The sequence below is a fragment of the Podarcis vaucheri genome, assembly GCF_965113315.1.
Source record: "Podarcis vaucheri genome assembly, chromosome: 13".
NCBI lineage: Eukaryota > Metazoa > Chordata > Lepidosauria > Squamata > Lacertidae > Podarcis > Podarcis vaucheri.
In genome coordinates this window covers 19,451,184-19,478,282 of record NC_138751.1, presented here as the reverse complement: position 1 = coordinate 19,478,282, position 27,099 = coordinate 19,451,184, and the positions used below count along the sequence as shown (strand labels likewise).

Here is a 27,099-nt window from a genome sequence, read left to right as displayed (position 1 = left end):
AATTGCTGTGTCGCAAAATGATGCGTATCTAAAAAAAGTGTGTCACCAGTGTAAAAGTCTGGGAAGCTCTGCTCTGTGGGGCAGTAAGTTTCCGAACACCAGGTGCTGGAAACCACCATACCCTCCAAGTGCCCCGATTTTCTAGACACAGTTCTGGAATTTCAACGGAGCCTAGCAACGGAAGTGTGCAGCTGTATTGAGCAGCACCGGGTGTTGAAATTGTGCGGCCCTAACAATTTAACCCGAGGGAACCACCCCTGTGCTGTCGCTGCCCGTGCTACAACACGATGATTTCAGGACTCTGGGCTTAATGGTCATGTGGTTGGATTCCTTAGATGGTAATGTGCATTTCTTCACTTACAGTGGTACCTCGGGTTACATACGCTTCAGGTTACATATGCTTCAGGTTACATACTCTGCTAACCCAGAAATAGTACCTCGGGTTAAGAACTTTGCTTCAGGATGAAAACAGAAATTGTGCTCCGGTGGCGCGGTGGCAGCGGGGGGCCCCTTAGCTAAAGTGGTGCTTCAGGTTAAGAACAGCTTCAGGTTAAGTACAGGCCTCCGGAACGAATTAAGTACTTAACCCAAGGTACCACTGTACTTCAAAACATGGTTACCTGGCCCTGCTGCATTTGGGGGGCTTCCTTCTCGTGCTAAGTGAGGCCTTGGACGTCTGCCCCAAATCCTACCCTGAGGGCACCACTGTGCAGGCAGGATTATAGCAAGTGTTACTGGAAAAATCCGAGGGCTCCCTTGGACAAAAACAAAGACACCAACCAGGATAACTTGGAGCAAAACAGCAGCCTGTAGGCTTGGCCTTTATTGAACTGTTGCAACAGGGTGTTCCCCTCACTTGCAAGAGAGAGGAAAGACCCAGAAAGATGGTGTGCAAGACCTTATAAAAACTTTTGAAATTCCCATCCTCTAGGTCAAGCCCACCCCCAGAAACATCATGCATACATTACAGAAAGGAGGGGTTGACATCATGCATACATTACAGAAAGGAAGGGTTGAGGGAAGAGTTGTGGTGGTAACCTGAGTGTCCTGTCACCTGGCTGGTTCCTCCTTTCCCCCTCCCCATGAGTCACTTCCAGGAGACAAAGGGGAGTTGGCAGTTTCCTGCCCCCAGAGGGAAGATCTGATCATTGTTCTTTGTTCCAGTCCATGCTGAATCCACTCCCATATGCAAGTTCTTTGTGATCTTGATGGTCTTCTGTCTAGGACCATCAGGGTTGGCATAGCAACTGGGCAGGGCTCCTGTGGATGTGCTGGGATGGTGAAGGGATTATGGCTGACCAGAACCAAGCCACCCCCCTTTGATAGTCCTTGTCATATGGAGTAAAATAAAAATGGAACAGTGCAAATCCGATGTATGGTTGATTTTTCTATGAATTTATAACAGAAGTGTGGCATATGTAGTTTGCGAGTGTGAGTGTGTGAAGTTTGTACAAACTGAATGATTGGGATGGGGGGTTCCTGCTACACAAGCAGACTGCAGCCCTCAGCAAGGTGTGGCAGGGGCAACTCAGGCAGTGATCCCTGGTATTGGAATTGGAGTGCTACAAACATGTTCCATGGCTCACCCTACCAGGCCCAGATCAAGACCTCAAGCTCTGCAGTAGGCCTAGCCTGTTTTCCTAACCCTTTTGCCAGCTCCAAGTGCCAGAGACAGCCAGCAGGGGGCAGCGTGAAACCAAGATGCACACATCTTATACAGGATTGGCAGGCAAGTCCTAGGTCCTGGACTTTCACTACAGGGGGCCTGGACAGTGTCCCATGGGAAAAACGAGTCGCCCAGAGCTGGCATTGCATGGCTGGGAATCCTGCCAGCCCTGGAAAGCAACAATAGCAGGCATAGCCAAACCTCCTGCCAAGCTCTGCCAGGGCCGCTTATGCCCAACTTCCAAATCCATTGCTGTCGGAGACCATTTTTGGAATCTCCCTCTGTGTTACATCTCATGTATTCTCCAGCCAACCTATACTGGTCAATGATACCTATTTCCTAGACTTGAACCTTCAAGATCAGAGTTCAAATGCTGCTTTGCAGACTTTGAAAGTTTGTTTACACTGCACAGCAGATTTTCTTGTGTGCAAGTTTTACCACTTGTACATACCAAGTGTGAAGGGAGGCACGTCTATAACCACGTAGGATTTTTTTTTACTACTGTTGTACTACGATGATTAAATTTATTAGTCACTTTATATGTAAGGCCCCACCCATCGCTGGAATGTGTCCTTTGCATGTTTGCCTATGAGGAGGAAACACAGCCTTTGGCTGAAAAAGATTCCCCACCCCCGGTTTAGACAGGAAGATGAATATCTTCACAATGTTTGGATTGATTGTAAAAAGGGTTCCTGATTAATCAAGCCAGCAGATTTCAACATTTTCAATTAATATTTTTAATAGAAGCTCTTTCGAAAACTTCAGTGCTGTGTGAGAGAAAATAAGGAATAATCAAAACAAGGAAGATGATTCCTGCTGCAATTCTACATACGCAACCATATTAAACTAAGGAAGTTTTTTCCTGCTTTTGGGACACTTTTTTCCTCCTCTTTAAATTTATGCAGATAAAATACCAACTTCTTCATTTGATCTTCCTAATAAATATCGTTTAGCCTCGTCATCCTGAACACAGCTAAAATTAACTTTTCAGACTTCGGACATCGTGTGTGGGTTTCAAACACTGAATTTTGCTTGAGAAAAGCTTACAAAATCTTAAAAATTTAAGACGACTATCACCGTGACTAACTTGCTAACTTTCATATTTTTTCACACCTGGACGTTTATTTCCTGATAACCTTAAAATCCAACAGCATTCCCTAAATGGGAAACACTGAAAATGACTCCAGACGGGGAGATAAAAAAAATTCCCTACTAGCGATTTCAACGTAAACCTCCCTCCACCCAAAACAAACGGCGCCTTTCAGATGCTGGGGATTCAATTCTCCAACATTTGGCAACAGTATGTATATACCTCCAGCACCCTGTGTACTATTAAAAAATAAGATAAAAATGGCCGTGTTATATGAGCCTGACACTAACACGATCTATCTATCTATCTATCTATCTATCATCTATCTATCATCTATCTATCTATCTATCTATCTATCTATCTATCTATCTATCTATCTATCTATCTATCTATCTGTCTATCTGTGTGGTCCGCCTGCTAAGGATCCCGTTTGATTTCTGGCGCTGCTCTCCCAGCCTTTTCCTTCCCAGCTGATCTGGCTCCCAATCCCCTCCTGCTTCCCCCCATTTTAAGACCCACCCCTCAGGCCCCCACCGGGGGGGGGACACAACCCCACCCCCTTTCTAACACGCCCCGTCCAGGCCCCACGGCGCTCACTGCCCCGGCATCATGTCCCGCTCGGAGGAGGTAAACCGGCTCACGGAGAACGTCTATAGGGTGAGTGAGCGGGACACTTTCTATCCTTCTCCTCATCCCTTCCTCATTCCCCCTTTCTCTCTCCATTCTTTCCCTTGACCCTCTCTTCCCAGATCCAGCCCCCGTCCATTTCTCAGCCAGCCCTCTCCCCTGTTTATTCCTCCTGTTCTTCCTTTCTCTCCCCCCCCCTCCGCCTCTCCCTTTGGCTCCCCTTCATCTCTCTCCCCCCACCACTCCCCCCCCCACTCTGCCCCCCTCCGTCCCTGATTTGTGTTTCCGTCCTTCTTTTCCTCCGCCCCACTCCTGCCATCCACACCCCATCGCACACTAGCCCTTTCCAGCACCGCCACACACAAAAAATCCCCTTCCAACCCCCCCCTTCCCCCTTTCTTTTTTCCTTTCTGGCTGTTCTTAACCAGCCTTTTGTTCACCTCCCAAAATCTTTTTGGAAAAACAGAGCCTCGGAAAAGGAAGGGACAGGGGAAAGGGAGGAGAGGCCAGTGGGGCAAAGTTGTTCCAACAAGCCACCCCCCAACTCCACATTTCCACAAACACACACACTTTGTGCACCCCACCCCCGCTGCCCCCCCGCGCCCCCCACCCCACCTTTTGAATGCAGAGAAATGCCCTGGATTTGAAGGTAGCGCAACATTAATAATAACGTCCAGGTCTGGGAAGTTCCCCCTTCCCTCTAGTAAATGGGGGGGGGGGGGAGCCAGACAAACCCAAATTAAGATGGAGAAGTTGTGTGAACTTTTTTTAAAAAAGTTTTTTCCAGATAACGGACCTGTTCTGTTATTTGCAGGAGAAATGTGGCTACAGACAACTTTATTATTATTATTATTATTATTATTATTATTATTATTATTATCATCATTCAGTCCCACTGTTTTATTAGAAACTCAGCTGTGCATTTGGACATGTGGATGGAAAAAACTTGGGGGGAAGTTCGTCAATGGTAATAGAAATAGTACCGCTAATAAAGTGTTCTTGTTTTGCTCGCTTCCTTGGAAAGAGACACTTTGCTAAGGATGTGGGGCCAGATTCTGACCTGGGCTCCCTGCTTTCAATGAAATCTGTGGTTATCCGCTTTTCTGGTTAAGTTCAGATGCAGCTGGAAGCTTTTGCTCTTTCTGTGTGTTTTCTTCTCCCATATGGAAATGAAGCAAATCCCATGCCAAATCCCAGCCTCAATGTACTTGGCCAGGAGGAGGGAAAACTTAACCCTTCCCGCTCCCTTGAGATGTGTTGCCTAAACATCTTGACTCCAACTGGATGGGATATTCTCTTCTTATCCGGGGAGGAAGCACGCACATAGGCCGGGGGTTCCTGTGCTTTCTTTGCTGTCTTCGCTCAGCAGAGACACATCTGACAGCTGTTAAAGCAGATGCCGAGAAGGGGCCATTGTCTCCTTGGGGCTGGGAAGGTGGGGGCCGGAGTGGCGCTGGTGTTGTCTGAAATCTGGGTCTTCAGAGCAGCTTTCCTTGTGTGTGTGGAGAACATTGTACTAACCAGTGCTGTTATTCCCTCTATCTCTGGGCTGTGAGTGTTGTTGGTTATGTAGCCAAAATGGTACCATCCATGAGCAAGAGGTATCAGCAGGCTTAGGAGAACCCCAAGGTTTGTAGGAGCATAAAATAATATTTAGGGTAGAGACCTGGAAATGAGGAGCTCCTTCCCAAAGAAACCAAATGAGGACTGAGCATGCTCAGTCAAGGCAGAATTCACGGTTGTGGAATGGAAAGCCCAAGTGGTAAGGGAGAATGAGATGGACTGCATATTCCTAACATTTTGTTGCAGTGCCCACTTATTCTAATTTTTTATTACATTTTTAGTTCACATTTCCTCAGAGGAGCTCAGGATGATGTAAGACTCTTTCCTTCATTTGATCGTCACAACAACTTGTTGAGATGAGGTTAGACTGAAAGATAGAGACTTGGCCCATGGGAATTCATGGCTGAGTAGGAGTTTGAGGCTGGATCTGCTCAGTTGATTACTCTAACCATTGCTTCAATAAGTTGTTGAAGGCATTTTTGCTTCTGCTAGGCTAAAAGATCTTATTATTAGCTTATCATGCTAATGAGGAAGACATATGAATACTGTAAATTTAGAACAGAAAATGGAAGAAAAGGCAGAATGTGATTGTGGTGTTCACCTGTATATTATTACAGGAAAGCAAAATACCCTTTTTCACACCATGCGTGAAAATGCCTTTTTGTGATGAAGCAACAGCAAAAGAATCAGGTGAGAATAAGGTGGCAGAAGAGACTATTCAGCATCTGACTACAGGAAAGGGATTTTTAATCTGTAGGTAGAAAAATAGCATCAAAAGAAGTGGGCTGGCTAACATCCTCCTCACTGTGCTAGATTTTTACTTGCAGGGAACTTTCATTTAAGGGCCAGGTGAGACATGTGCAGTTTTAAATGATTAAAAGGTAAAGGACCCCTGACAGTTAAGTCTAGTCGCAAACCACTCTGGTGTTGTGGTGTTCATCTCGCTTTACTGGCTGAGGGAGCCAACGTTTGTCTGCAGACAGTTTTTCCAGGTCATATGGCCAGCATGACTAAGCCGCTTCTGGCGAACGCCGTTTACCTTCCCACTGGAATGGTACCTATTTATCTACTTGCACTTTGACGTGCTTTCGAACTGCTAGGTTGGCAGGAGCTGGGACCGAGCAATGGAAGCTCACCCCATCGTGGGGATTCGAACCGCCGAACTTCTGATCAGCAAGCCCTAGGCTCTGTGGTTTAACCCACAGCGCCACCTGTTTCCCCTTTAAATGATTATAATGCCTAATTCTACCACAGGTCTAGTGTCAAGAATCAGTGTACCTGAGCACCTTCTCGAGGTCCACAGGCAAGCTTGGGTCCAACCACTAACCCTAGATGCAGACCAGACCTGATTTCCTATTTCCAGAAGGGAAAAAGTACTTGGTAGCACCAGGGTAGCTCTCTCAGGTTTGGCGCCCTCTATCACAGCCCCAAATGATAGGGGGTAGGGAGAGGTGTAGACACTCTGTGACCAAAGCTGACCCTTTTTCACCACTTATTTCTGGTGAATGTTTAGGCCAGGCCAACTCCATTCCACAAGACATCCTTTCTCCTCTCCCTCTGTCCATCATCTGCTCCCTTCATCCAGTTCCTGTCTGTCTTTCCACCCTCCCACACATTCCTGTCTGTCCAGATAATCCTCCCTCCCTCTCTCCATTCCCACCCCCCTTGAGCACTCTTGATCGGAGTCAAAACAAGATAAATAGCTTCCCGACCAGTAGCTACCAAGCAGCACACAGGAGTCAGGGAGAACTGTAAATTTTCCTAATGCATTCCTGTTAAAAAAAAAAACACAACTTACATTAAAACCAATTCCTTCATTAAAATGAAATGAATAAAATGTCACAGTCCTTATCAACAATTATGTCTCTATTCCCAAATACTGTATATGAATTGACTTTTGCATGTCAATATAACATACAAAATATAGGTCATAAGAAAATCTGTAGAGTTTTGATTGTTTTATTTTTCATGCAGAAATTATGTTAATTTTAATTTTATAGATGTGGACAACATTTTAGTAAAGTTTAGGGCTTCTGCTCACTCTTGATCAAGCCATTGTAGTGGTTAGTTTGCTAGACTGCAGTTGGGCTGTCATGGGTCACTCAGCGCTTCTGAACCCCACCTCATAGGGTTGCTTTGAGAAATATAGGGATATATATGCTCAGTTGAACCCCTTAGAGGAAAACATGGATAACTAAGCTATTTGACCTAGCTACTTTCTTTATCCATTCCTAAACTTCTCATCTATCTGTGGCCTGGTTCACATGTCATAATAAGTCAAGCCATGGTTTAGCATGAGTACTCCATGGCGACGTTGCTCCTCTCTCGTTACTCAGTGTTATGCTGAGTTAAGTTGTGGTTTATCTTAGTCTGTCCTCCACATCAGGGGTTATTGGTCTGGGGGAGATTGAAATCACAAGCCCAGTTCCGGACAAAACGCTAAGCTTAATGATGGGCTTAGGTCAGTACAGCTTCAGAATGCCTGGGGAGGAACAAAACAACCCCGATCTACTTTCCCAGAGCCTGCAGGTTCACACTAAACCATGTTTTGTTTTGTTTTACTATGACATGTAAACCAGGTCTGTGTATTATTTCCCAGGTACCCTCTGTCATATTCAACTCCCTGCAGGCCACCGCGTATAATTCTCCCCTTCCTTGTGCCAGTTTATATATCTTCTCCCAAAGTATGTCATTTTGTGTTATTTATTTTTTTCATTTGTAAGATTTTTAGACCACTTTTCTTCTTCTTTGGCAATCACTTGTAGCTGAGTAAGATTGGCTTCCATGAATATGGTCTTAACAGTATGTTCATATGTGGCTGTGGAGGCCGATTCTGGATCCACATGTCCTTCCACAGTGGGGACATAAGCTTCCAGGTGGGAGTTGATCACGGTGAGGATTTGCCAAACGTGCCTTCCTCTTAGCTCGTTTCTCCCTTTCATCCTGAGTTCATGCTTCTTCAAAGTCCAAAGTTTCATTAAGTTATACAAAGTAGTTTTCCAACTGTAAGAAAAATATAGGTTAACATCAAATACAATTTAAAATCAGACCATACAGAATTCAGACTCTTCTTCACCAACTTGCCCATCAGTTTCTCTATCAAGTACATTTATTACAAATTTAATAAATAATAATAATATTAGTGTGTGTCTCTTCTAAGCACTCGTGATTCATCTTGTTTTGCAAGGAAGTCCTCTCTCCTGATAATACGGAGAGAATTGTGATGCTAAGGAGACGAACCAATCACTTATGTCCTTCTAATTCCTGTGGATTTCAGTGAGGAAATGAAGCACACGCCTCAGCCTTTCTGTGGGAAGTTAGTGCCTAAACTTTGTCTGAATCATGCCAGAAGGATTTGCATTATTTGTTTTCTTCTCCCTTGTATCCAGGCGATTCTGGACCAATTCAACCCCAGTCTAAGGAATTTTGTTACTATGGGAAAGAACTATCAGAAAGCACTCTCAGGTAATGGAATGCCCCAGTCCAGCCCTTGACCTCAGGCCAGGTCAGAGTTGGTGTTCCTTAAAGGGGAAAGGTCTCTGCAGCTTTTGTGTTGAGAGTTTATGATTCAATGGTCCATCCCTCCACCCTTTGCAGGAGTTACAGTGGCCGCCAAGGGTTATTTTGATGCCTTAGTGAAGCTCGGCGAGTTGGCCAGCGACAGCCAAGGATCCAAGGAGTTAGGTAGGTTTTTGATTCGACCTGTGGCCTCCTCTGGAGGGAAGAGACTTATTTCCTACTACTGAACTCTCCCTAGAGCACTCTTGAGCGCAAATTTGTGCTTGCAAAAAGGTGTTAGCAAATTATGACTTTGCGAGCATCATTGTAAGAGGCAGGCAGGCATAACCCCAGCAAACCCACAGCATCTAGTCTCTGTTTGGAACCACATAGTATTGGTCACTCATGTTGCTTGCAAGTGGTTTCTTGGGTGGAGCAGAACTGCAACACTGGCGTACCAGCAAACAAGTCACTGCCACTTACCAGGAGGGAGAAGGGAAGGGTGAAGCTGCAAGGAGGTCAGTGCAGTGCAGGGGCACCAGCAGAGCCACTCCTGCACCCCTTCCGCTTCCCGTAATTGGCTGTGGAATATCTTCTGGGAGGCTTGAGTTGCAGCTCTGCTCCACCTGCCAAACCGCTTCCAATGAGGATACCACTTGCACTTGTCTCATCATGTACACACCCCATATCTGGACTATTGGTGGTGAATAGGGCGGCATCCCATGTGTTCCTGGTGACTCCATGGAATTCTTCCCTTCAAGCATCGTGGAAACATCAAAGGATGATGCCTCAAGAGAGCAGAGACCCCACATCTCTGCTTCTGTGCGAACCGAGACGTTGAGCCAGTTTACACATTCAGCAAAACCACTTGGTAAAATTTCGTTTGGGCTGGTCCGTTTCAGGCTGAAGGCAAGGGTGTTGGGTATGTTAGCATGCTTGAATCCTTCCTTAATTAAGAAAGAAACCTTGTATGTTTGAATGGCATGGCAGGGAGGAGAGTCTGGCCTCAGTTTCTCCCTGCCAACCTATTTTTCTGCATGAAGGGTTTTGTTTGGTTTCACTCGCAAGCATTCAATACCCGCCCATAAGAAGAGTCTTCTCGATTGGGCCAGTGTCCCATCTAGTCCAGCAACCTGTTCTCACAGTGGCCAAGCAGTTGCCCCATTGGGAAGCCCACAAGCCAGACCTGAGTGCAACAGCAACACTCTCAGTCCATCAGCACACTGTCCTTGACAGTGGAGGCCGAACATAGCCATTGTGGCCAGTAGAGCCTTATCTCCCATCAATTTGTCTAATTCTCTTTCAAAGCCATCCAGGTTGGTGTTTAGCACTGCGTCTCATAGCCTAAAACTGCACATGCCTAAGGAGATTGTTACTGCTTGGCTCTGCTGACGGTGTAAACTAGTCTTTAAGCTTGTCGGCTGTGGGGCCTTGTGGTTTTTAGCAGTAGCTGTTTTGTACTAGTCTCCGCTGTAGATAGGGCTGCCAAGCGGCTAAAGATTTTTTTAGTGGTTCTGTCAAACGATCCATCAATTACATGTAAATAAAACTGCGGCAGGCCCTTTCTTGAGATGTTGAAGGAAATACGAGATACGATTTCACAAACAAAAGCTACTGCTCATTGTTAGAAGCAAAGGCAATCTTTAATATTTCCTCTTTTCAATTCCCTGTTGCAACACCAGAACCAAAATAGACTCCAGCATAAACAAGGGCGCCCTTAAGTCATGGCCCGATTGATTAAAATGGGCCCCTATCATTAATCAACTCCACCATGCAGCAGAGGGAGGTAGCAAGAAAACTGTGGTTAGGGTGGGCTGTACCACTTCACAGGAGAGGTAGGGATGCCGGTTTTGAACACTGCCCCATGTGAACACAACTCCCTGCAAGTTATAAATTACACATAATATGCTGTATGGTATAAGAGATTCTAGAGTCCTGCCCATTCCTTTTCGTCCTGGTTACTATTTATTGGGCAGTTTTCATGTAGCTGAGCATTCAAACATGCCATCCATACCTGCAGCCTGAAATGGTACAGCCCACATTCTGCTGCATGTGTATCCCAGTTATAAATCTGTTGATGGTTCCTCCTGCCTTGCAGCCCTAATTGTAATGCCACCTTTAGATGGGTTTTTAAAAATGTAAAACCTCAAATATAGTTCAGACACATTTTTTTCTGTCTGTATGGTTTCGGGCCAGGTTATGCCATGGAATGGTATTCTTTGAGAGGCTGGCAGGTTTTTTCCCCTCTCACGTCTTCTGTATCTTGTGATTTTGTTGTATACCTGCTTTCTTCCCTGGCCAAACCACCTCCCTTTGTACCTCACCCTCCTTTTCACCTATCCCCTCACAGCTCGTCCCAACCTTCACCCCCATTTAAAGGATGGGGTGCCTTGCCTTCATCCATTCAACCACATTTAACGTGGGGTGGGGTGGCTTCACAAAACAGCTTGCTGAACTCTTATGTGAAGCACCTCTTCCCACTCGGTTAAGCGCCTGTCACCAGCACTGTTTCATGCTGGAGCTAACATGGCTGCCCCAACTACAGAGCATGACAACAGCCTTAGATTATTATGTATACAGAAGATAGTTGTGACTGACAATGCTGTAAGCCTTTTTTTTTAGGGCTCCTGCAGCCAATAGGCAGGATACATATTTGCTTTTCTTTTAAAAAACATCTTTTTGTCACTTTTAGCTACTTAGGCGACAGGGCTGTGAACTGCTCCTGTGCTAGATCGCACTTTCTTTTGGAGGGGGATGCTCCCATCTAGATGTGTGCTGCGTCACATTGATCTAATCTCTGTGCCAGGTGTGTGAATTGCACAATGCGCCCCCAAAGCAGAAGCTGCAGAGCGGAGCTCAAGTTTGTGTGTATGTACCAAGTGCTTCCACAAATGCCTGCCACCAACATTCTGGTTCCAATTAAAAGCTGGTTGGAGTTCCTTGGTCAACTCCTAGGAAAGGAATTAACCCGAAAGGAGATTATCCAGGGACAGGCAGAGTCCAGGGGACAAAGGACTCTTTTCATAGACCAGGGAATGTCTGGGGTATATTAAGCCTCCAATCACCTTGACCTACAGGTGACACGTTGTTCCAAATGGCTGAGGTCCACCGTCAGATCCAAGTGCAGCTGGAAGAAACGGTGAGTATCTGTATGTGATGGGCCCATTTAGCCTGGCATCAGGCCTGCCTGGATCAGACTGATGGGCCTATTTAGACCTCTGCCCTCTTCCCCTCCTGTCCTTTGCTGCTTCCAATCAGGACCGCAGACCCACCTATCCTGGTATCTTGTCATGTCCAAAAGCCATTCTTGGGACCTCCAATCTATGGGCGGGAGGGGGTAGTACTGGCCTTCGTCTTCCTGACTCTCACCCTCTCCTTTCCTGCTTCTCTGTCACCTGGTCCCAGCTGAAGCTTTTCCACTCGGAGCTGTTATCCCAGCTAGAACACAAACTGGAACTGGATATCAAGTATCTGATGGTGAGAGAAAGATTAATATCTGAACCCTCCTCTTCTGCCATTTCAAGTTTGTCTGTCTGTTGTCATGTGTATTCATCCGCCCATCACTTCTTGTGCAATATCTTATCCGAAGCTTAATCTTTGCTAGGGTTCAGTATCAGAATCTATCTATGCCCCGAATGTCTGAAATAATGATGAAGGAAAGTACCCCTGAGCATGTGCAGAATGACTTTCCCTCACCACAGAGCCTGTCACAACATTCCTGGAATCTCCAGGTCAAATAGTGTCATAGTATGGCTTCCAGGAAGGCATGTGCCTTGCATTTGTTTTACTCATAAATGAAACACTGGTTCCATCTCTGTTTATATACATTTCCATTTCTTACAGTTGGCCATTTAGGGAGGTATCTAATTTATCCACAGAAGAGAGTGCCATTGAGGCAGGAATTTATTCAGCTAAGCATGGGTTGTGATGTTTCTTTCATCTTGTCTTTATCTCACAATAATTCCCCAAGGAAGATGAGACTGAGGGATTGTCAGAGTCTATGAGAAAGCAAAGGAGACGGTGGTCAGCACTTCTTCACAGGCTTTCACTTCTCTGGAGAGCTTCTTGCTAGCCAGCGAGAAGACCAAAACGAGGCCTTGCTATTTGTGTGGAAAAGCTTGAGGGATGGGCACTCTGGGACAGGGAACTTTTAGCCCTCCAGATGTGGTTGAACTACAACTCCCCTCAGCCTCATCTAGCGTTGCCATCAGTCAGGGAACTTGTGGATGGCCACAAGTTCCCCCTCTTGCCCAAGGTGAAGACGTGTAGCTCAACTCTTAAGACTGGCTGTGAAGAAACAAGCGTCCACTGTCAGCATTGTTTCTGCCAGGTCCAAGATTCCTCTCAAGAAAGACCCAGTTTGGCCCAAGCCCAGCTGTTGTCCCTCAGGGAAACCAATAATCCATTCAGTATGTCGTATTGATTTGAGAAGGGTGTGACCTGAGGTATTTTCCATTCTGTCAACATGCATCTGTCCAGGGGTGGGGAACCTCTGGCTCAGGTTGAATGCGGCCCTCTTGGGCTCTCTGTTTGGCCCCTGGGATTCTCCCTATGCCACAACCTCTCCTCAGAGCTCTGAACTCTGACCCTGCTCCATCCCCTCCTCCAGTAACTGAGACAATGCCTCTTGCTTGCCTGGATAGAGAGGGGTGAGTGTGTGTAAAAGCCTTGTGTGACTGAAACTGTATATAGATAACAGATAAGACATCCAATGCTCTGCCCATTTTTGCCTCTGGTCCATCCCACCCTTAGCATGCGGCCCCCTGGTGCAGAAAGGTGGCCCTCAGACTGAAAAAAGATTCCCCACCCCTGATCTACTTGTTCATCCGAAAGGAATAAAAGCTCAACAGCCTGTCTGTTGAGCTGCTCTGTGTATTTATATGTGGAATGAGGCTCAGAGAACCAGGAAGGATCCAGTTCCTTCAAGGCTGACCTGGCTATCTACTGTCTGGTGCCCTCCCTCCCCACCTCCTAGGCCACCCTGAAGAAATACCAAGGTGAGCACCGTTCCAAAGCAGAGTCAATTGAAAAGTGTCAGACGGAGCTGAAAAAACTGCGCAAGAAGTGCCAGAATAGCAAAAACCCACAGAAATACGGGGATCGCGAGGTGCAGGTAAGATTGGCAGCGGAGAAGGGAGGGATTCCATAAAGGGAAGTGCTTAAGAGAACAATGGGAATGTTGCTTGCTCCCTCTGGGAACAGTGTCACATCCTGCCAGAAGCGGATATGTGGAATTCCAGGTCAGGCTATCTGGGCAGGAGACAGAACAGCCTCATGTCTCTCTCTCTCTCCTCAAGCTCAGTGAGCTTATTTACAAGATATAAGATAACAAGTGAAGCTACGTTATGCTGAGGTAGACAAATGACCTCTCTAGCCCATCTACCATCTACCTTGGCTGGAAGCAGCTGTTCAAGCAGTGGTCTTTTCCCCTGTCCTGTAGTCTAGGATGCCTGGGATTGAACCCACAACCTTGCACATCACTCACTTAAAAAAATAAAATCAACCTTGTAAATTTAAAATTTAAAGTTAGTCCATCTTGTGACATATCATATTAAAGCCCATGAAGTTCTGAAGAGAATGGTGTTTTTTAGCTTTGACTTACCTCAATTCTGGGCTGAGCTTTTAAGGTGTTTGCGTAGTCCTGCAAGGCCAAAATGGTCAATTCTCACAAACGGGATGAGATTAAAAAATTAAAATTTTAGCCTTCAGCTACATTTCATATAATAACAACAACAGCAGCAGCAGCAGCAGCAACAGATAGGTTACAAAAAAAATGGTATACAACAGAACATGTGTTCTGTGTATGTGTTGTGTTTCAAAATTTTGAAAATGTATAATATTGGGAAGTTCTGTTTGTGTAAATGAAAAATATAGATCTGAATGCAAAAAGGTGTAGGAATATTGTTGTTTGGAAGTTCAGCTTTCTAAAGTTTTTCAGTGGAGCAGGTTACACTCAAGACCTGGCCACTCCATACAGATGCCATCTGGGTGCTGGAATTGGGGTCACTAAGAAGTTTATGTCTTTAATAGGGTTTAACATTCTTTGGCTGTTTAGTGCCTGGAGAGGTAATCTCTACAGAGGGGGTACCTGGGTTGTTGACAGTAATACAAAGAGAAATGTACACAGTCTCTCCACCAGACCCGTGTATATACTGTACTTCATTGTGGGCATACCCGTAAGCACACATACAGGCAAGTGCATACCTGTGCAAATCATACATGCCATGTGCTTTACGCATGCACACCCTGTACCCAGAGCCTTACACAAACACCCTGCTTGTTCAGAATGCATGTGCAAGTGCAGTGTGCTGCTTTTGCACACCCGCCTTCACATGCACACTTACACAACAAACCTGAAAGGTCGGGCAAAGCTTCTCTGTGAGGAGATGGAGTGCTGTGCATGGAGAACACTGCAAAAAGGGTGCGCCCGCCTTGATTCAGATGTCACCCGTCTTCCTCGCTCTCTGACTCAATTTGGTCTGGTGCCCTGTCTACCATCCGCCACCTACCCCCATCCTGTGAATCCTAGCAGCAGCATTTGGCTCCGGAAAGGCCCCTTTTGTCAACCTTGTTGCCGCGGCAACCATTACTTCAGGATCAAGGCCTGCTCAGGCTAGAGGCCGCAAGGAGGGGGCTGGTAGGGAATGGGGTATGGAGATAACCCTTCATCTCCTGGATCCTATAAGACTGCCCCTAGCTTCCCAGGATATAAAATCAGTACAAGCCCTATGTTTCCTAAAATTAGATTAGTTGTTTCAGAGCACCTTCGTCATCCTTTTGTACTCACAATTGGGCTGAAATTGTAAGGAAGCACTGACTTCTCCCCACAATCGTCTCTCTATGCTTGCTTATGGATAGAGCTCAGATCCTAATTCACGCTGGTGGTTGTGTGAGTGTGGAATTAGGCAGAGGCAATTACTCCGCATTAATTAATCCAGAACAATGTGCCAAGGGATTCTAGAAACTGCCCTGAGGCAATGGAGATGTCCTTTGCTAGGAGAGTGAGCGGCGCAAACAAAACGGTGCCTAATGTTTTTCCCTAGTGCATGCGAACAGGAGTACATTTGAACGCTAATGTATCTGTTGATTGTAATAATATCTCTCTGTGAGCTGTGCAGCTTTCTAAACGCTGAACAGCAGTTCCAGCCATGAGCCAGGGGAAAACTGCATTGGGTAAATGTCTGATATAGAATATAAAATAACAGGGTGTTTTATCTCACCCCACAGGCAACATTTCAAAGAGTAGGGAAGAAATTACCTTGAACAGGGGAGAGGGGAGGGAACAGCCCAGAGCATCAAAAGGTCAAAAAGCCAACAAGAAAGAGGCAGGAGGAAGGCGGGGATGAAACCACAAAATGATGCTTGAAGTGAAAAGAATTTTTATTATACGATGTGATACTCCCCAAACATGTTTTGACTTGTTGCATTCTTCAAGGGCACTAGGAGAGATGATAACAGCAATGCATGAAAAGAGTACTGAGTAAAATACTTGGAAGTGTTTCTGGCTACAATCCTAAATGTGCTTGGGAGTGAGACCCGTTGAACAGTCAGACTTACTTCCAGGTGAACATGCACAGATTGTGCTGTTAAGGCTAAACTCGACATAGCACCACACGTCCAATGAACAACCACACATTTCGTTCTGTTTTTAAAAAGTAAATAGCAGGCATGTGGGGTGTGATCTGTATTAGTACTGGCTGCTTAGAAGGAGAGAAAGCAAGAGAGATGGGTGTGGGAAGCCTCTTCTGCTGTGGTCTCAATTGGAAATGAGACTCCTTTGCTGCCATTTTATTATTAAAAAAAAAGAAATCATGAAATTGCTAATAGCGTGAGTGGTGTCGTGCCTGATTTGGCCCTCACTGTTGCTGGTTAAGTTTCTCTGTTTTATTACTCAGTTAAACCAAAGAGTTTAGAGACTAGAAGACATATACAGAATGTATTCAGAATTCTCCTCTACACCAGTTCCTTTTCACTTTTTTTTGTTTAGAGAGAAAATGGAAGTTAAATATACCTGGTTTGGTATGATTTTGAGGCAAAGTGTTTTTTTAATGCAAGGTTATTATCGTCAGTTTAATAATCATTGTTGACATCTCTCGCACTCGCTCCTGAAGAAGGCGACATGTCAAAACATGTTTCCACAAAGTGTAATAAGAAAACGATTTTGCTTCAAGTGTGATGTTGCACGTTTCACCTCCTTCCCCTCTCCACCTTTTGACTTCCTAAAGAAATCACCTCAGTTTTAAACATCCATTTTATTGTAAGCCGCTTGAATGATTTCTGTCAAAGAGTGGTGGGATATACATTTATGAAATTAAATGAAGTGTGCTACATAATATAGGAGAGACTAAATGGTGTACAGCGCTGCTATGCAGGCCTGGCTGTGAAGCAGTTGGGCCTCAGATTACAACATGATGGTTCCTTCCCTTCTCATGGTGGTTTTTGCCTTAGTATGTGGAGATCATGAGCACCAAACAGAGCGAACTGGATCGGTTCGTGGCTGAAGGCTACAAGGCGGCCCTGACAGAGGAGAGGCGCCGGTACTCTTTTCTGGTGGACCGCCAGTGTGCAGTCTCCAAACACTTCAGCAACTATCACACTAAGGTGAGCTGCGCCCTCTCCACCACAGAAGGAGGGATTAGAAGCCCCTGTTTCACTATTCCTCTCCCCAATGTAGGCTTTAGGAGAGCGAATCAGGAAGGGCCATTTGCATTCTGTGATTCCGCGACTGCACTGCAGAATTTGGCACTGACGCAGAATTTATCATTCTCAGCCAGGGTGATGTTGTGGTTAGAGAATATTAGAGTAATAGAACTGCCAGTGCTTTGGATTGTGCCAGCCTCCCTGCCAACTTGTTTCTCTCCCTCCCAGTAAACAGCAGCCACACAGCTGTTGGAAGGTAAGGTAAGTGTTGCCCCCCCAAAAAACTATGCTGTCTGCTCCTGTACAGCCAAGTCTAGGTGAAATCTGGGAATTAGAGGTGGGGAAGAGAACTCAGCACAACTTCCTGCAGTCTGGAGCCAACAGACAACCACTAGTAGCTTAAGAGGGACGGGGTGGAAGCCGGTTGGCTAAAAGAAAGCAAAAACAAGCAACATGGACCTTCTTTTCATCCCTTTGCAGGTACGGGAGCTGCTGGCAGCCAAGTTGCCCATCTGGCAGACATCATGCACTCAACCCACCCGCTTACCAGAGCGGGCCCTGGCCCTGGTCAAGCTCACGGCCAATAACCTCTCTGGTGGGACTCCCATACCAGCCAATGATGCCCTCCCTGGCTCCAAGGTCCTGGAAGAGCTCTCAGAGCTGGGGCCAAACCACGTGAGTCCATGGGGTGGACTGATGAATAGGCCGCTCATCCTGGAGGTCCCAACCTCCCTCTTTACTTCCAGGATTCAAATGGCAGCTCCCAAACTACTAACGTGACACTTTAGCCAACTATGAAGAAGGACCACACTTGCCCAAAGGTTATAAGTTCTCTGTGCGGCAGGGAGGTGGGGCAATAGGATGCATCAGGGTTCACCTGTGTTTGTTCACCCTATCCGTTCTTTTTTTCCTCTCTTCCCTTTTCCCCCCACCAATCCCCCACAGCGTGCCTCAGTCCAGGAGGTGATGCCGTTACCAAATGGCGACTCACACCGTGGGCGGGGATCTCGGGACTTGGGGCACCCGCCGGTCACCGAACCCCTCACCCTCACATCAGGTCTGCCACCCACACAAACCACTCAGGCCCCTCCACAGACCAAGACCGCCGACAGCTATTCCTGCACCCTGCCAATGCCACGCAAAATGTCAATGGAGACCCGCCTGGCAACGCTGGGTAAGTGCCCCAGGTTGGTTTTGACCTGCAGCCCATCTTCCTTGTTTAGCCAGCACCGGTTCAAAACCGGGATGAATGGAATGGGACTTCCACTGTGTAATTTATGCCATCTGATCAGTCATGTTTCTGTTGAATCCTCGTCAGAACTCCAGATTGTGCAGTGTCAGGACAGAACAAATTCTGCCCATTCCCTTAAAACAACAACAACGATATTGGAGTTGCACGAGGCCACTTTTTCACCATTGCACCATTTGGGAACTGGCCAGGATGGAGCATGAGATGCAGAACTTAAAGAGAAGCCATAAAACCTTTTGAGCACTGCTTGTAAGAATTGTCGGTGACTTGTAGAAGTCAGTTGGTAGCTTGCCACACCTCCACCTGTGTGATTCATCAGTAGAGGATGTGGAGCCCTAGCAGAGTCTTCAGAGATTTCCTGCTCCCATCAGACAGCTTCTTCCAGAGTCTCCAGTTAAGGGGAAAACTCTCTCATACAGTTCAAAGTAACGAAGTGTTTATTGTCTCCAGACACTAAACTATATACTGTATACAGCTCTTCCAGTCATAGAAGTATATATACATATGTACAGAGAGAGCCACTAATACTACCGCCTTTTCCCTATCCCAATTCTGTTCCCATCTCCTCACAGTGGAGAACAAAACCCTGCCCCGCATCAATCCTCTGTCGGTCCTGCCTCCACGTTCTGAACGGCGGAGGGTCCAGGCGATATTCTCACATGCGGCAGGAGAGAACAGCACCCTGCTCAACTTCCAAGAGGGAGACGTCATTCTTTTATTAGTGACCGAGGCACGGGATGGCTGGCATTATGGGGAAAACGAGGCAACCAAAATGTAAGCAAGATCCTCCCCCTTCTGCCCCATACAAACACAAGTGGTAGGCTTTCCCTGTTGGATGGGTGGGAATTTACCCTAACCTGTGTGGGTCCAGGTCATGTGTGCAGTTTGCAGGGACCAGGTATGAGGATTCTCTTGCAACCTCTGCAGGGGGAGGGAGAGAGGGAGGCCTGTTCAGCTTGGATAAGACCTGTAGGGCAATAGTAGCCGAAGGTCCCAGGTTCAGTCTGACATTTTATGGAGCAGGGGATGTGAAAGACCTCCGTCTGAGACCTTGGGGAGCTACTTCCAGCCACAGTAAGGGATACTGGACTAGAAAGATTTCCGCGGACTATACGGCCAGCAACCGCTCGACTCAGCTCCCTTGAGGTGAAGGGCTGTAGCTCAGTGGCAGAGCATCTGCTCTGCATGCAGAAGGTCCCAGGTTCACGTGGGGCTGGAAGAGACCTCTGCCTGAAACCATGAGCAGCTGCTGCCAGTCAGTGTAGACAATACACTGATGGGCCAATGGCCTGACTCAGTGTTAAGTAGCTTCCTATGTTCCCTTGGGGGAGGCGGGTGGCACTGTGGCCTAAACCACAGAGCCTAGGGCTTGCTGATCAGAAGGTCGGCGGTTCGAATCCCTGCGATGGGGTGAGCTCCCGTTGCTCAGTCTCTGCTCCTGCCCACCTAGCAGTTCGAAAGCATGTCAAAGTGCAAGTAGATAAATAGGTACCGCTCTAGCGGGAAGGTAAACGGCGTTTCCGTGTGCTGCTCTGGTTCGCCAGAAGCAGCTTAGTCATGCTGGCCACATGACCCAGAAGCTGTCTGCGGACAAACGCTGGCTCCCTCGGCCAATAAAGCGAGATGAGCACCGCAACCCCAGAGTCGTTCGCAACTGGACTTAATGGTCAGGGGTACCTTTAGCTTTACCTTTATGTTCCCTTGCATAAGGGTCTGGGAGTCCTACTCAGAGTAGACTCGTTAACATGACCAATTTAGGTTCATTAATTTTAGTGGGTCTACTCTTGGTTGGATGCAACCCCAGCTAAGAGGCACTGTCCTTCAAGAACATCGCATGGCCTATCTGGTCCAGCAACCTGTTCTCACAGCAGCCATCCAGGGGCCTTCGGGAATTTGGAAAGCAGGACCTCACAGCCCTCCCCCCCCCTTGCAATTCCCAGCAAGAGGCATTCAGAGGGATACTGCCTCTGGTGGTCAGGCCGTTGTGACTCCTCTGCAAAGAACACTGGCTATCAGCCTCTTGGTTTTGTGACTAAACCAAGCTCATTCCCCTTTCTTGAGAACCCGGATCATCTGGGCTGCTAGCCCCTGCTGTTTCTTAGCCCACTAGGTGATCTCCCCAAACCTCTCTGCCTTGGCTACGCCTGCTTCTACCGCTCCTTGTGCTTAGCACTTGTCCTTCTTAACCCTCACCTCAAACGCAGAAAGAATAGGAAGCAGTTTTGGGCCCTTTTACTTTCTGGTCTTAAATGTCTGCTTCCCATGCTTCTCCCTCCCCATTCCCCCTTTTACAGGAAAGGCTGGTTTCCTTTCTCCTACACCCGGCCCTTCCCCCCAGCCGAAGGGTCTGAGAAACCGTTCAGCAGGTAAGGTGGGAGAGGGGGGCCCAGCGTCTCAGAGGGAGATTTGGCTGGTGGTGGAGGGGCAGGTCACTTTGACCCTTTGAGACGGATTGCCTTAAGGGTCTCCAGCGGCTGACCTTTGCGGGAGCTGCTCATGTTTTAATACTTGCCAGTCAGCAAGGGATTATGTGGGAATAGGGTTTCCCATCCTTGTACTGCAGTGGGTTTTGGGCTCACCTGCCTCTCCCACTGCCAGATATATATAGGTAAAGATATAGATGGATCAGGCAGGGTGTGCTGGGTGGCCAGGCTACAGGGTTTCCTCAAAAGCACAGAGAGGGGGAAATCCTGGATCAGATCTAGGAAGCAAAAGTCATTTGGCATGAATTGGCACAAAACTTTCTCCTTTCCCTTTCCTGAGCAGCTTCCCACTTAGCAAGATGAACAGTAGCAGCACAGGAAATTTGGACCGAGCCGGCTCTCCACCCATTGGCCCTGATGGTGGTGATAGCCAACGCTTCGGGCCTTCACCGCGTGCCACTGCATCCCGCCAGCGCCCTTACAGCATGCTGAACCCAGACCTGTCGCAGGTGAGTTTGCGAGGTGGCTGTGTGTGGAGAAGGAGCTGGAGAGCGCTAGAGGGGCCCTAGCCACGGCTGTCCTCTTAACGTGTATGTGCTGCCACCCAGTGGTCAAAGGCCACTAAGCAACATTTCTTAGCAGAAACAATTCAAAATTCAAGTTGCAAATTCTGCAGTGCAAAGTTTTTACAGTTTTGTGGCTTCGTCTGCTGCTCTGGGGTTTAGATCTCTGAGTCTATGGGCCTTTTGCCTAAACTGAAAGGATTCTCTGAATGCAATTCTTTCTCGTTTTGCTTCCCAGCTAGCAAATGAATTTGGCAGTCCAAGCGGCTCCCCGTCAAGGTAAGAAACCCTCCTGTGTCTTCCACAGCTGTCTTTTTTCCTGTGAGACATCCAGTGCCCCAATTCTGATATAATTTTGCATATAGTGCCTTAAGAGTCCCAGAGGGCACAGGGCACCATGACCAAAAGCTTCTGGGGTGCCTTATGATTCAGGCCTAGTTGACGCATTCAGGAGAGTGAAGTGGTAGAATGGATTCCCTTCTCCCGGTTACAGGTGGGAAAACTGCCGCTTTTCAATGCTCCTGTACATTTAAAAATAAATAAATCATGCAAACAGGAAACTATCACTGTGGGCAAAAGGCCAGGCTAGAGCCTTTGTCCCTGAAATGTGAGTCTTATATTTGCAAAGTGAGCTTCTTTGTTTTAAAATGGAAGAGCATTAAAAAGTCTTGTTTCCCCATCCATTGTCTGTTCTCTGTATTCTGCCTTGTCACCTCATTTGCTGCCATATTGAGCTAACCCCTAGGAGACGCTTAATCTCAGGGTTGTGGGTTTGAGCCCCAGGCTGAGTGAAAGGTTTCTGCATTGAGGTGACCCTCGTGGTCACTTCCAGTTCTACAGTTCTGTGGCTCTATGGTTCTGAGAGTCACAACTCCCTACCCAGAGCTTCAGAAAGCATCCTTCATGATCTGGTGCTTCCTTCCTGCCACGGTGACACTTCTCCTTCTCTGACTTACCCTTTCCCACCGCAGGACCAACCCATTTGCTCACATCAAGCTGAAGCGTACGGTGACCAACGACCGCTCCGCTCCGCTTATCCAGTGAGAGGTGTGGCGATTGGTGGAGCCAGATCGCTGCACCCACTTCCTCTTTTGACCCCACCGTGTGGCCTTTCCTACCTAACAAAGCATTCCTGGCTTGGAGTCGGCGCCACAGGCCAGGCCGGGCCTGCCTCCTCCTCACCCTCTCTAGTTGCCAATGAGAGTACTGGGCACGGACTGTTGTATGTTGCGCTCGGTGGCAGCGATTTCCTGCAGGGGACACAAGCCAACAGCAGAAGGACAGAGAACAGGACAGAAGAAGGCACTAGGATGCAAGCACAGGTGTAATGGTTGGAGGAACAGAGGCAGAAGAAAGATCGAGGATGTGGGACTGGAGGTCAGATGGAAGGAGAAGAAAACTAGGGTGGGATAGAGGAGGACTCGGAGCCACTTCTCACATTGCAAAATTTATTTAAAGAAGGCAGGTCACTAGATCTGGGCATGTGGATGCAATTAATGCTCCTTAGAACTCAGCGGCAAAGTTCCCTTAAAAAAAAAAAAAAAAACTTGTATCCAAGTTTCACCCCCATACTTTGAAGTAAAGCCCCATCATTTCAGTGGTATGTATTCCTAAGTAAGGCGTTTGAGACCAGATTGAAAGTGAGGCATGGTTAAATCTCCTTAGAAGCAGTGGGATTTAAGAATTCCTGACTTCCTTGAGCCTTAAATTGGCCTCACTTTCTCTGGAATTTGTGTGGGTTCAGCTGTCCAGGTGGCTCCCTTGATGGCTGCAGTTGTGATAGCCTGGTACTTCAACATGTTAGCCCTTTAAACATCATGTAAGGGATATATCCCTTGTGGTTAAAAAGGCTACCTATGGTGAGCTCATCCCACAGAGGGACCACTAGCAGGAAGTTCCCCGGGTCTACCCCTGCAGTATAGAATTTAGAGATTTCAGGACTGAGAAGGGGAGAATAGTTTGGGAGAGAGAAGAAATGGGTGATCATTACAAACGGAATTTGGGAAAGGCTGAATTCAAGGCTGATTCTCGCTTTCAACATACAACTTACACCAGTTACGCAACATGTGGTTATACATCACTTGACAGCTGAATGTGTGAACTGACTCCATTGAAAAGCATTGAATTGGAAGTGATATGAAAGTTGTTTCTGCAATATATTAGGTATGCGTTGGCCTACTAATACATATGAATTCCTGCCTTCTTCAAGCAGTAAACGTACCCACTTGTAGCAGCCCTTGGCTACTTGAGGGTGAATATATGAGCAGTCTCCACTGGCGTGTCAATAACTACAGACCCTATAAAAACTCTGTTGGCATTTGATCTACAGTGGCTGTTTGAAACTTGCCATTACTGAGTGATGGTATGCATGTGACAACTAGCCCATCATTATAATCTGTGCAGGGCAATGTGGTGTGTTAAAGAGGAACTGGGTTTCCTGGGTTTTCTGGAAGTGCAGTGGTTGCTGAGCTATTCTCCGTGGGCGGCTGGGTAGTCCACAGACCTCACCGAAGTGGTTCACATGGCTAGTGAGCTTTGACTGCTCTTCAGCCAGAAGTTGCAATACTTTCACAGAACAACAACGCCTGCCATCTCCCAAATACCCCTTCATGAAACATTGGGCCACCAGTTTTCCTCACGTGTTCACTGTGTAATTTATATTGATTTGTGTAGCAGATTTAACCATAACATCACCACACTAGGGTATATGGCCGGCCATCTGTGAGAATAGATTTTGTCGTCCCCCCAACATTTTGGGGGAACCAGTAATGTAATAAGATGTAGATGTAGATAGAAAACTCAGGAGTCAGGACTCCTTAGTTTTTTGAGAGAGGTAGCCAATTAGAGAAAGGCATCTGGGAAATGTTAAAATAATTGAAGATGTTTCTTAACTTCAGTTGCTGGGAGAAGAAAACAATCTGCAGCAATATACATGTCTTGGGGAACCAAAATGCAGGCATTTTGGTCAAAGCCTAAGCTGGCTAATTCAGCTGCAAAAATTTTGTCTGAAGCAGTTATTTCTCTTTTGAGAAAAGGGCATGTTGTCCCATTTCCTAGGCGGTGCCCCCACACCAGCAAGCCACTCGTTTTAAGGACTGGCATGCTGCCCCCTGTGGGCACAGATGTGCCATTGCAGACTCACTGTCCTGGCCACTTTGTCCTAGTCCTTGACCTTGTCTCCATCTCCCCCAGTTTCTGGAAATGTCCATGGCCCATCCCTCTTTCAGACCCGGGATAAGCAATCACGAAAGCAATATGCAAGGTAGTTACCTCTGTTGATGTTCACAACTCCGTAGCAAAACAATGGCCTTTGCCACAGGGGCCAGGAAGGGTTGAAAGAACCGCGGCCCTTTGGAAATGTGGCCAGAGCTTGTCAACACAGGAGATAAAATGTTTCAGCTGTGTAAATGGGTTCTGTGTGGGGTGGCAAGGACCCCTCCTCAGCCTTAAGGGCCTTCGCAGATGATTTAGTACTTACTTTACAAGAGCCAGACACTAGTACGAAAAGAGTTTTAGAATTAATTCAAGAATTTGGTCAAGTCGCCGGATTTAAACTGAATAAACAAAAAACTAAAGTTTTGGAGAAAAATTTAACAGCCATGGAAAGGGAGAAGTTTCAGAATGAAACAGGCCTGACAGTGGTTAAGAAGGTGAAATATTTAGGGGTTAATATGACATCTAAGAATGTGAATCTATTTAAAGATAATTATGAGAAATGTTGGACAGAAGTTAAGAAAGATTTAGAAATATGGTCAAATTTGAAGCTTTCCTTGTTAGGCCGAATTGCAGCTATAAAGATGAATGTATTGCCTAGAATGTTATTTTTGTTTCAAACATTGCAAATTCTTGACAAAATGGACTGTTTCAAGAGGTGGCAGAAGGATATTTCGAAATTTGTCTGGCAGGGCAAAAAACCCAGAATAAAATTTAAGATTTTAACGGATGCAGCCATTCTGTCGCATCCCTGTTTTCTTTATAATATTGGTTGTCCTCGGATGTTGATTTCCATCCAGGGTGGGTGCAACTGGCAGCATTAAAGCTTACAGTGTATGGTTAAAATCGCAAGGTCAGCAAAATGAGCTACAGAGAAGTAGCTGCCCATCTGTGTGATACCTTTTCAAAAATTGGCGTATAAGACCAGTGTTTGGTTTGGATAGGGTTAGGGAAATGGCATATGCATTGGATAAGGCCAAACTGTATCCACGAGAACATGGCTTCAGGTGCTGAACAGAAGGGTGTGAAGAAGGCTAACTGGTTTTGTGCCTTCTTTTTATGTTTCTGGCGTGTCATCCAAAACTGAAACTTGCTCATCTCCTCTGCTATGAGATGTGTGCTCGCCAGATGCTGGGGAAGTCCACAGGTGCAAGGCAAGGGGGGTGCTGCAGTTCCTCCTTGGCACCAGAAGTGTGAAAAGTGAATGTGTGTCCCCTCTGCCCTCCATTTCCATGTAATGTCTGAAGCCGCTCTCCTTGACAGAGGTTCCCAGTAGGATAGCTGTCACCAGTTTGCCAGGACAACTACTGCTTGTACTATGGACAACCAAATACAGAATGCTTTTTGGGGGTGGGGGGGAAGAGGAATCAAATGTGGGGTTTTGGTGTGGCTATGTGATTGCAAATGTCCTTTATGAAATAACCAGCTGCAGAATTTTCTGTAGCAGATTGTTGATCGCAGAATGTGATACATTATCTAAAACCTATGCAGCTGGAAAGTGTGCCTTATTAACAGCAAATGCCTAATTTCACCCTACTCACAGCCATGGGCTTAGCCAGGATTTATGTTAGGGGTGGCAGGCTTTATGTTGGGGGGCAGAATCCCCTCCACTAGAGAGAAATGACCCCAATCCCCACGTTGGTTTTATGTATGCGTGTTTCTTGTTTTGCATGTTTCTGTAGAGTCAGTTCTGGGGGGTTTGGCATTCTGGATATTTCTACTTGGAAAGCCTGTAGTGTGAATTCAGATTGCAGAATTTCATACCTGAGATCAAAGTTTTCAAATTCTGAGCATGGAAATGATGTGGGGACATTCTGCTTTGAAGGAATGACAGAGATGGCAGCGTTTGATTTGCAGGAGCACTCATTGTAACACACTCAAACAAAATCAGAGTTCTGGTGTTTGCTTTTAGAGGGGAAAGCAAATTGGATTCCATTCCAGCTTATGTGTGCTCTGTGGCCCCCAAGTGGAAAGAATCCATCCTGTCCCACTGCTTTGTTCGGTTGACATATTTCCAAGGGCAAAAATGGGTCAGTGCTGGTGGCTAAGTTACAAGGTGGTGGCTTACCTTGATGTGTGTGTAACAGCTGAGTAAACTGGATTTTTTTTTGTCCTAAGTGGTGGGAAAAGAGGGAGTCTTCTTGCTGTATCTGCATCAGATCAGAAATCTAGGGAAGCATTGGATAGTAAAATTCTCCTCCCTTCTTGGTAGGATAATACAAGGCCATTAGTTCAGCAAGTGTACCTCACAGCAAGTTACCCATCAATAAATAGCTTTCTCTTTTTATTTAATGAGCCTGTGTTGGTGTACGCACACATGCACTCTAAATATGTACACGTGTACATAGCTGGGTGCTTGGTGTGGCCCTGAACAAAGTGTGGAAAGGATATGATGTGTTCCATTTGGGGGTATCAGTCTTGTATGTGTGTGTGTATAAGAAGCATCATTGCATAGGGACACATGAGGTGTGCAGCTATCCGTGGCCGTGTGGGGGAGTCTCTCATTAGCTATGTATATATCTCCGTGTTGATACTTCCTAATTCTAATATTAATAAAGTTTAATATA

General features: G+C 46.5%; 1 protein-coding gene and 1 long non-coding RNA gene across 5 annotated transcripts; one reads left to right on the top strand and one right to left on the bottom strand.

Moving 5' to 3' along the window:
* The first annotated feature begins 1,765 nt into the window (after positions 1-1,765).
* LOC309517659 (BAR/IMD domain-containing adapter protein 2-like) lies at positions 1,766-23,516 on the top strand. 4 transcript variants are annotated; one of them, XM_082197016.1, is made up of 14 exons: positions 1,766-2,966; positions 8,336-8,411; positions 8,544-8,630; positions 11,522-11,583; positions 11,850-11,921; positions 13,420-13,557; positions 16,893-17,045; positions 17,565-17,759; positions 18,030-18,258; positions 18,906-19,107; positions 20,628-20,699; positions 21,100-21,265; positions 21,558-21,598; positions 22,291-23,516. In XM_082197016.1, the coding sequence occupies exons 2-14, from the start codon at positions 8,381-8,383 to the stop codon at positions 22,361-22,363; spliced, it is 1,521 nt and encodes a 506-aa protein (XP_082053142.1). In that variant the 5' UTR covers positions 1,766-2,966; positions 8,336-8,380; the 3' UTR covers positions 22,364-23,516. The 4 variants fall into 4 exon arrangements, with proteins under 4 accessions (XP_082053142.1, XP_082053141.1, XP_082053143.1 ...); XM_082197015.1 differs by lacking the exon at positions 1,766-2,966 and adding an exon at positions 3,287-3,413; XM_082197017.1 differs by lacking the exons at positions 1,766-2,966; positions 8,336-8,411; positions 8,544-8,630 and adding an exon at positions 3,352-3,413.
* Positions 22,856-27,099, bottom strand: LOC309517727. The gene is made up of 2 exons (XR_014213239.1): positions 25,269-27,099; positions 22,856-24,764 (listed from the first exon to the last, which is right to left on the bottom strand). It is a non-coding gene; the product is annotated as an uncharacterized lncRNA (long non-coding RNA).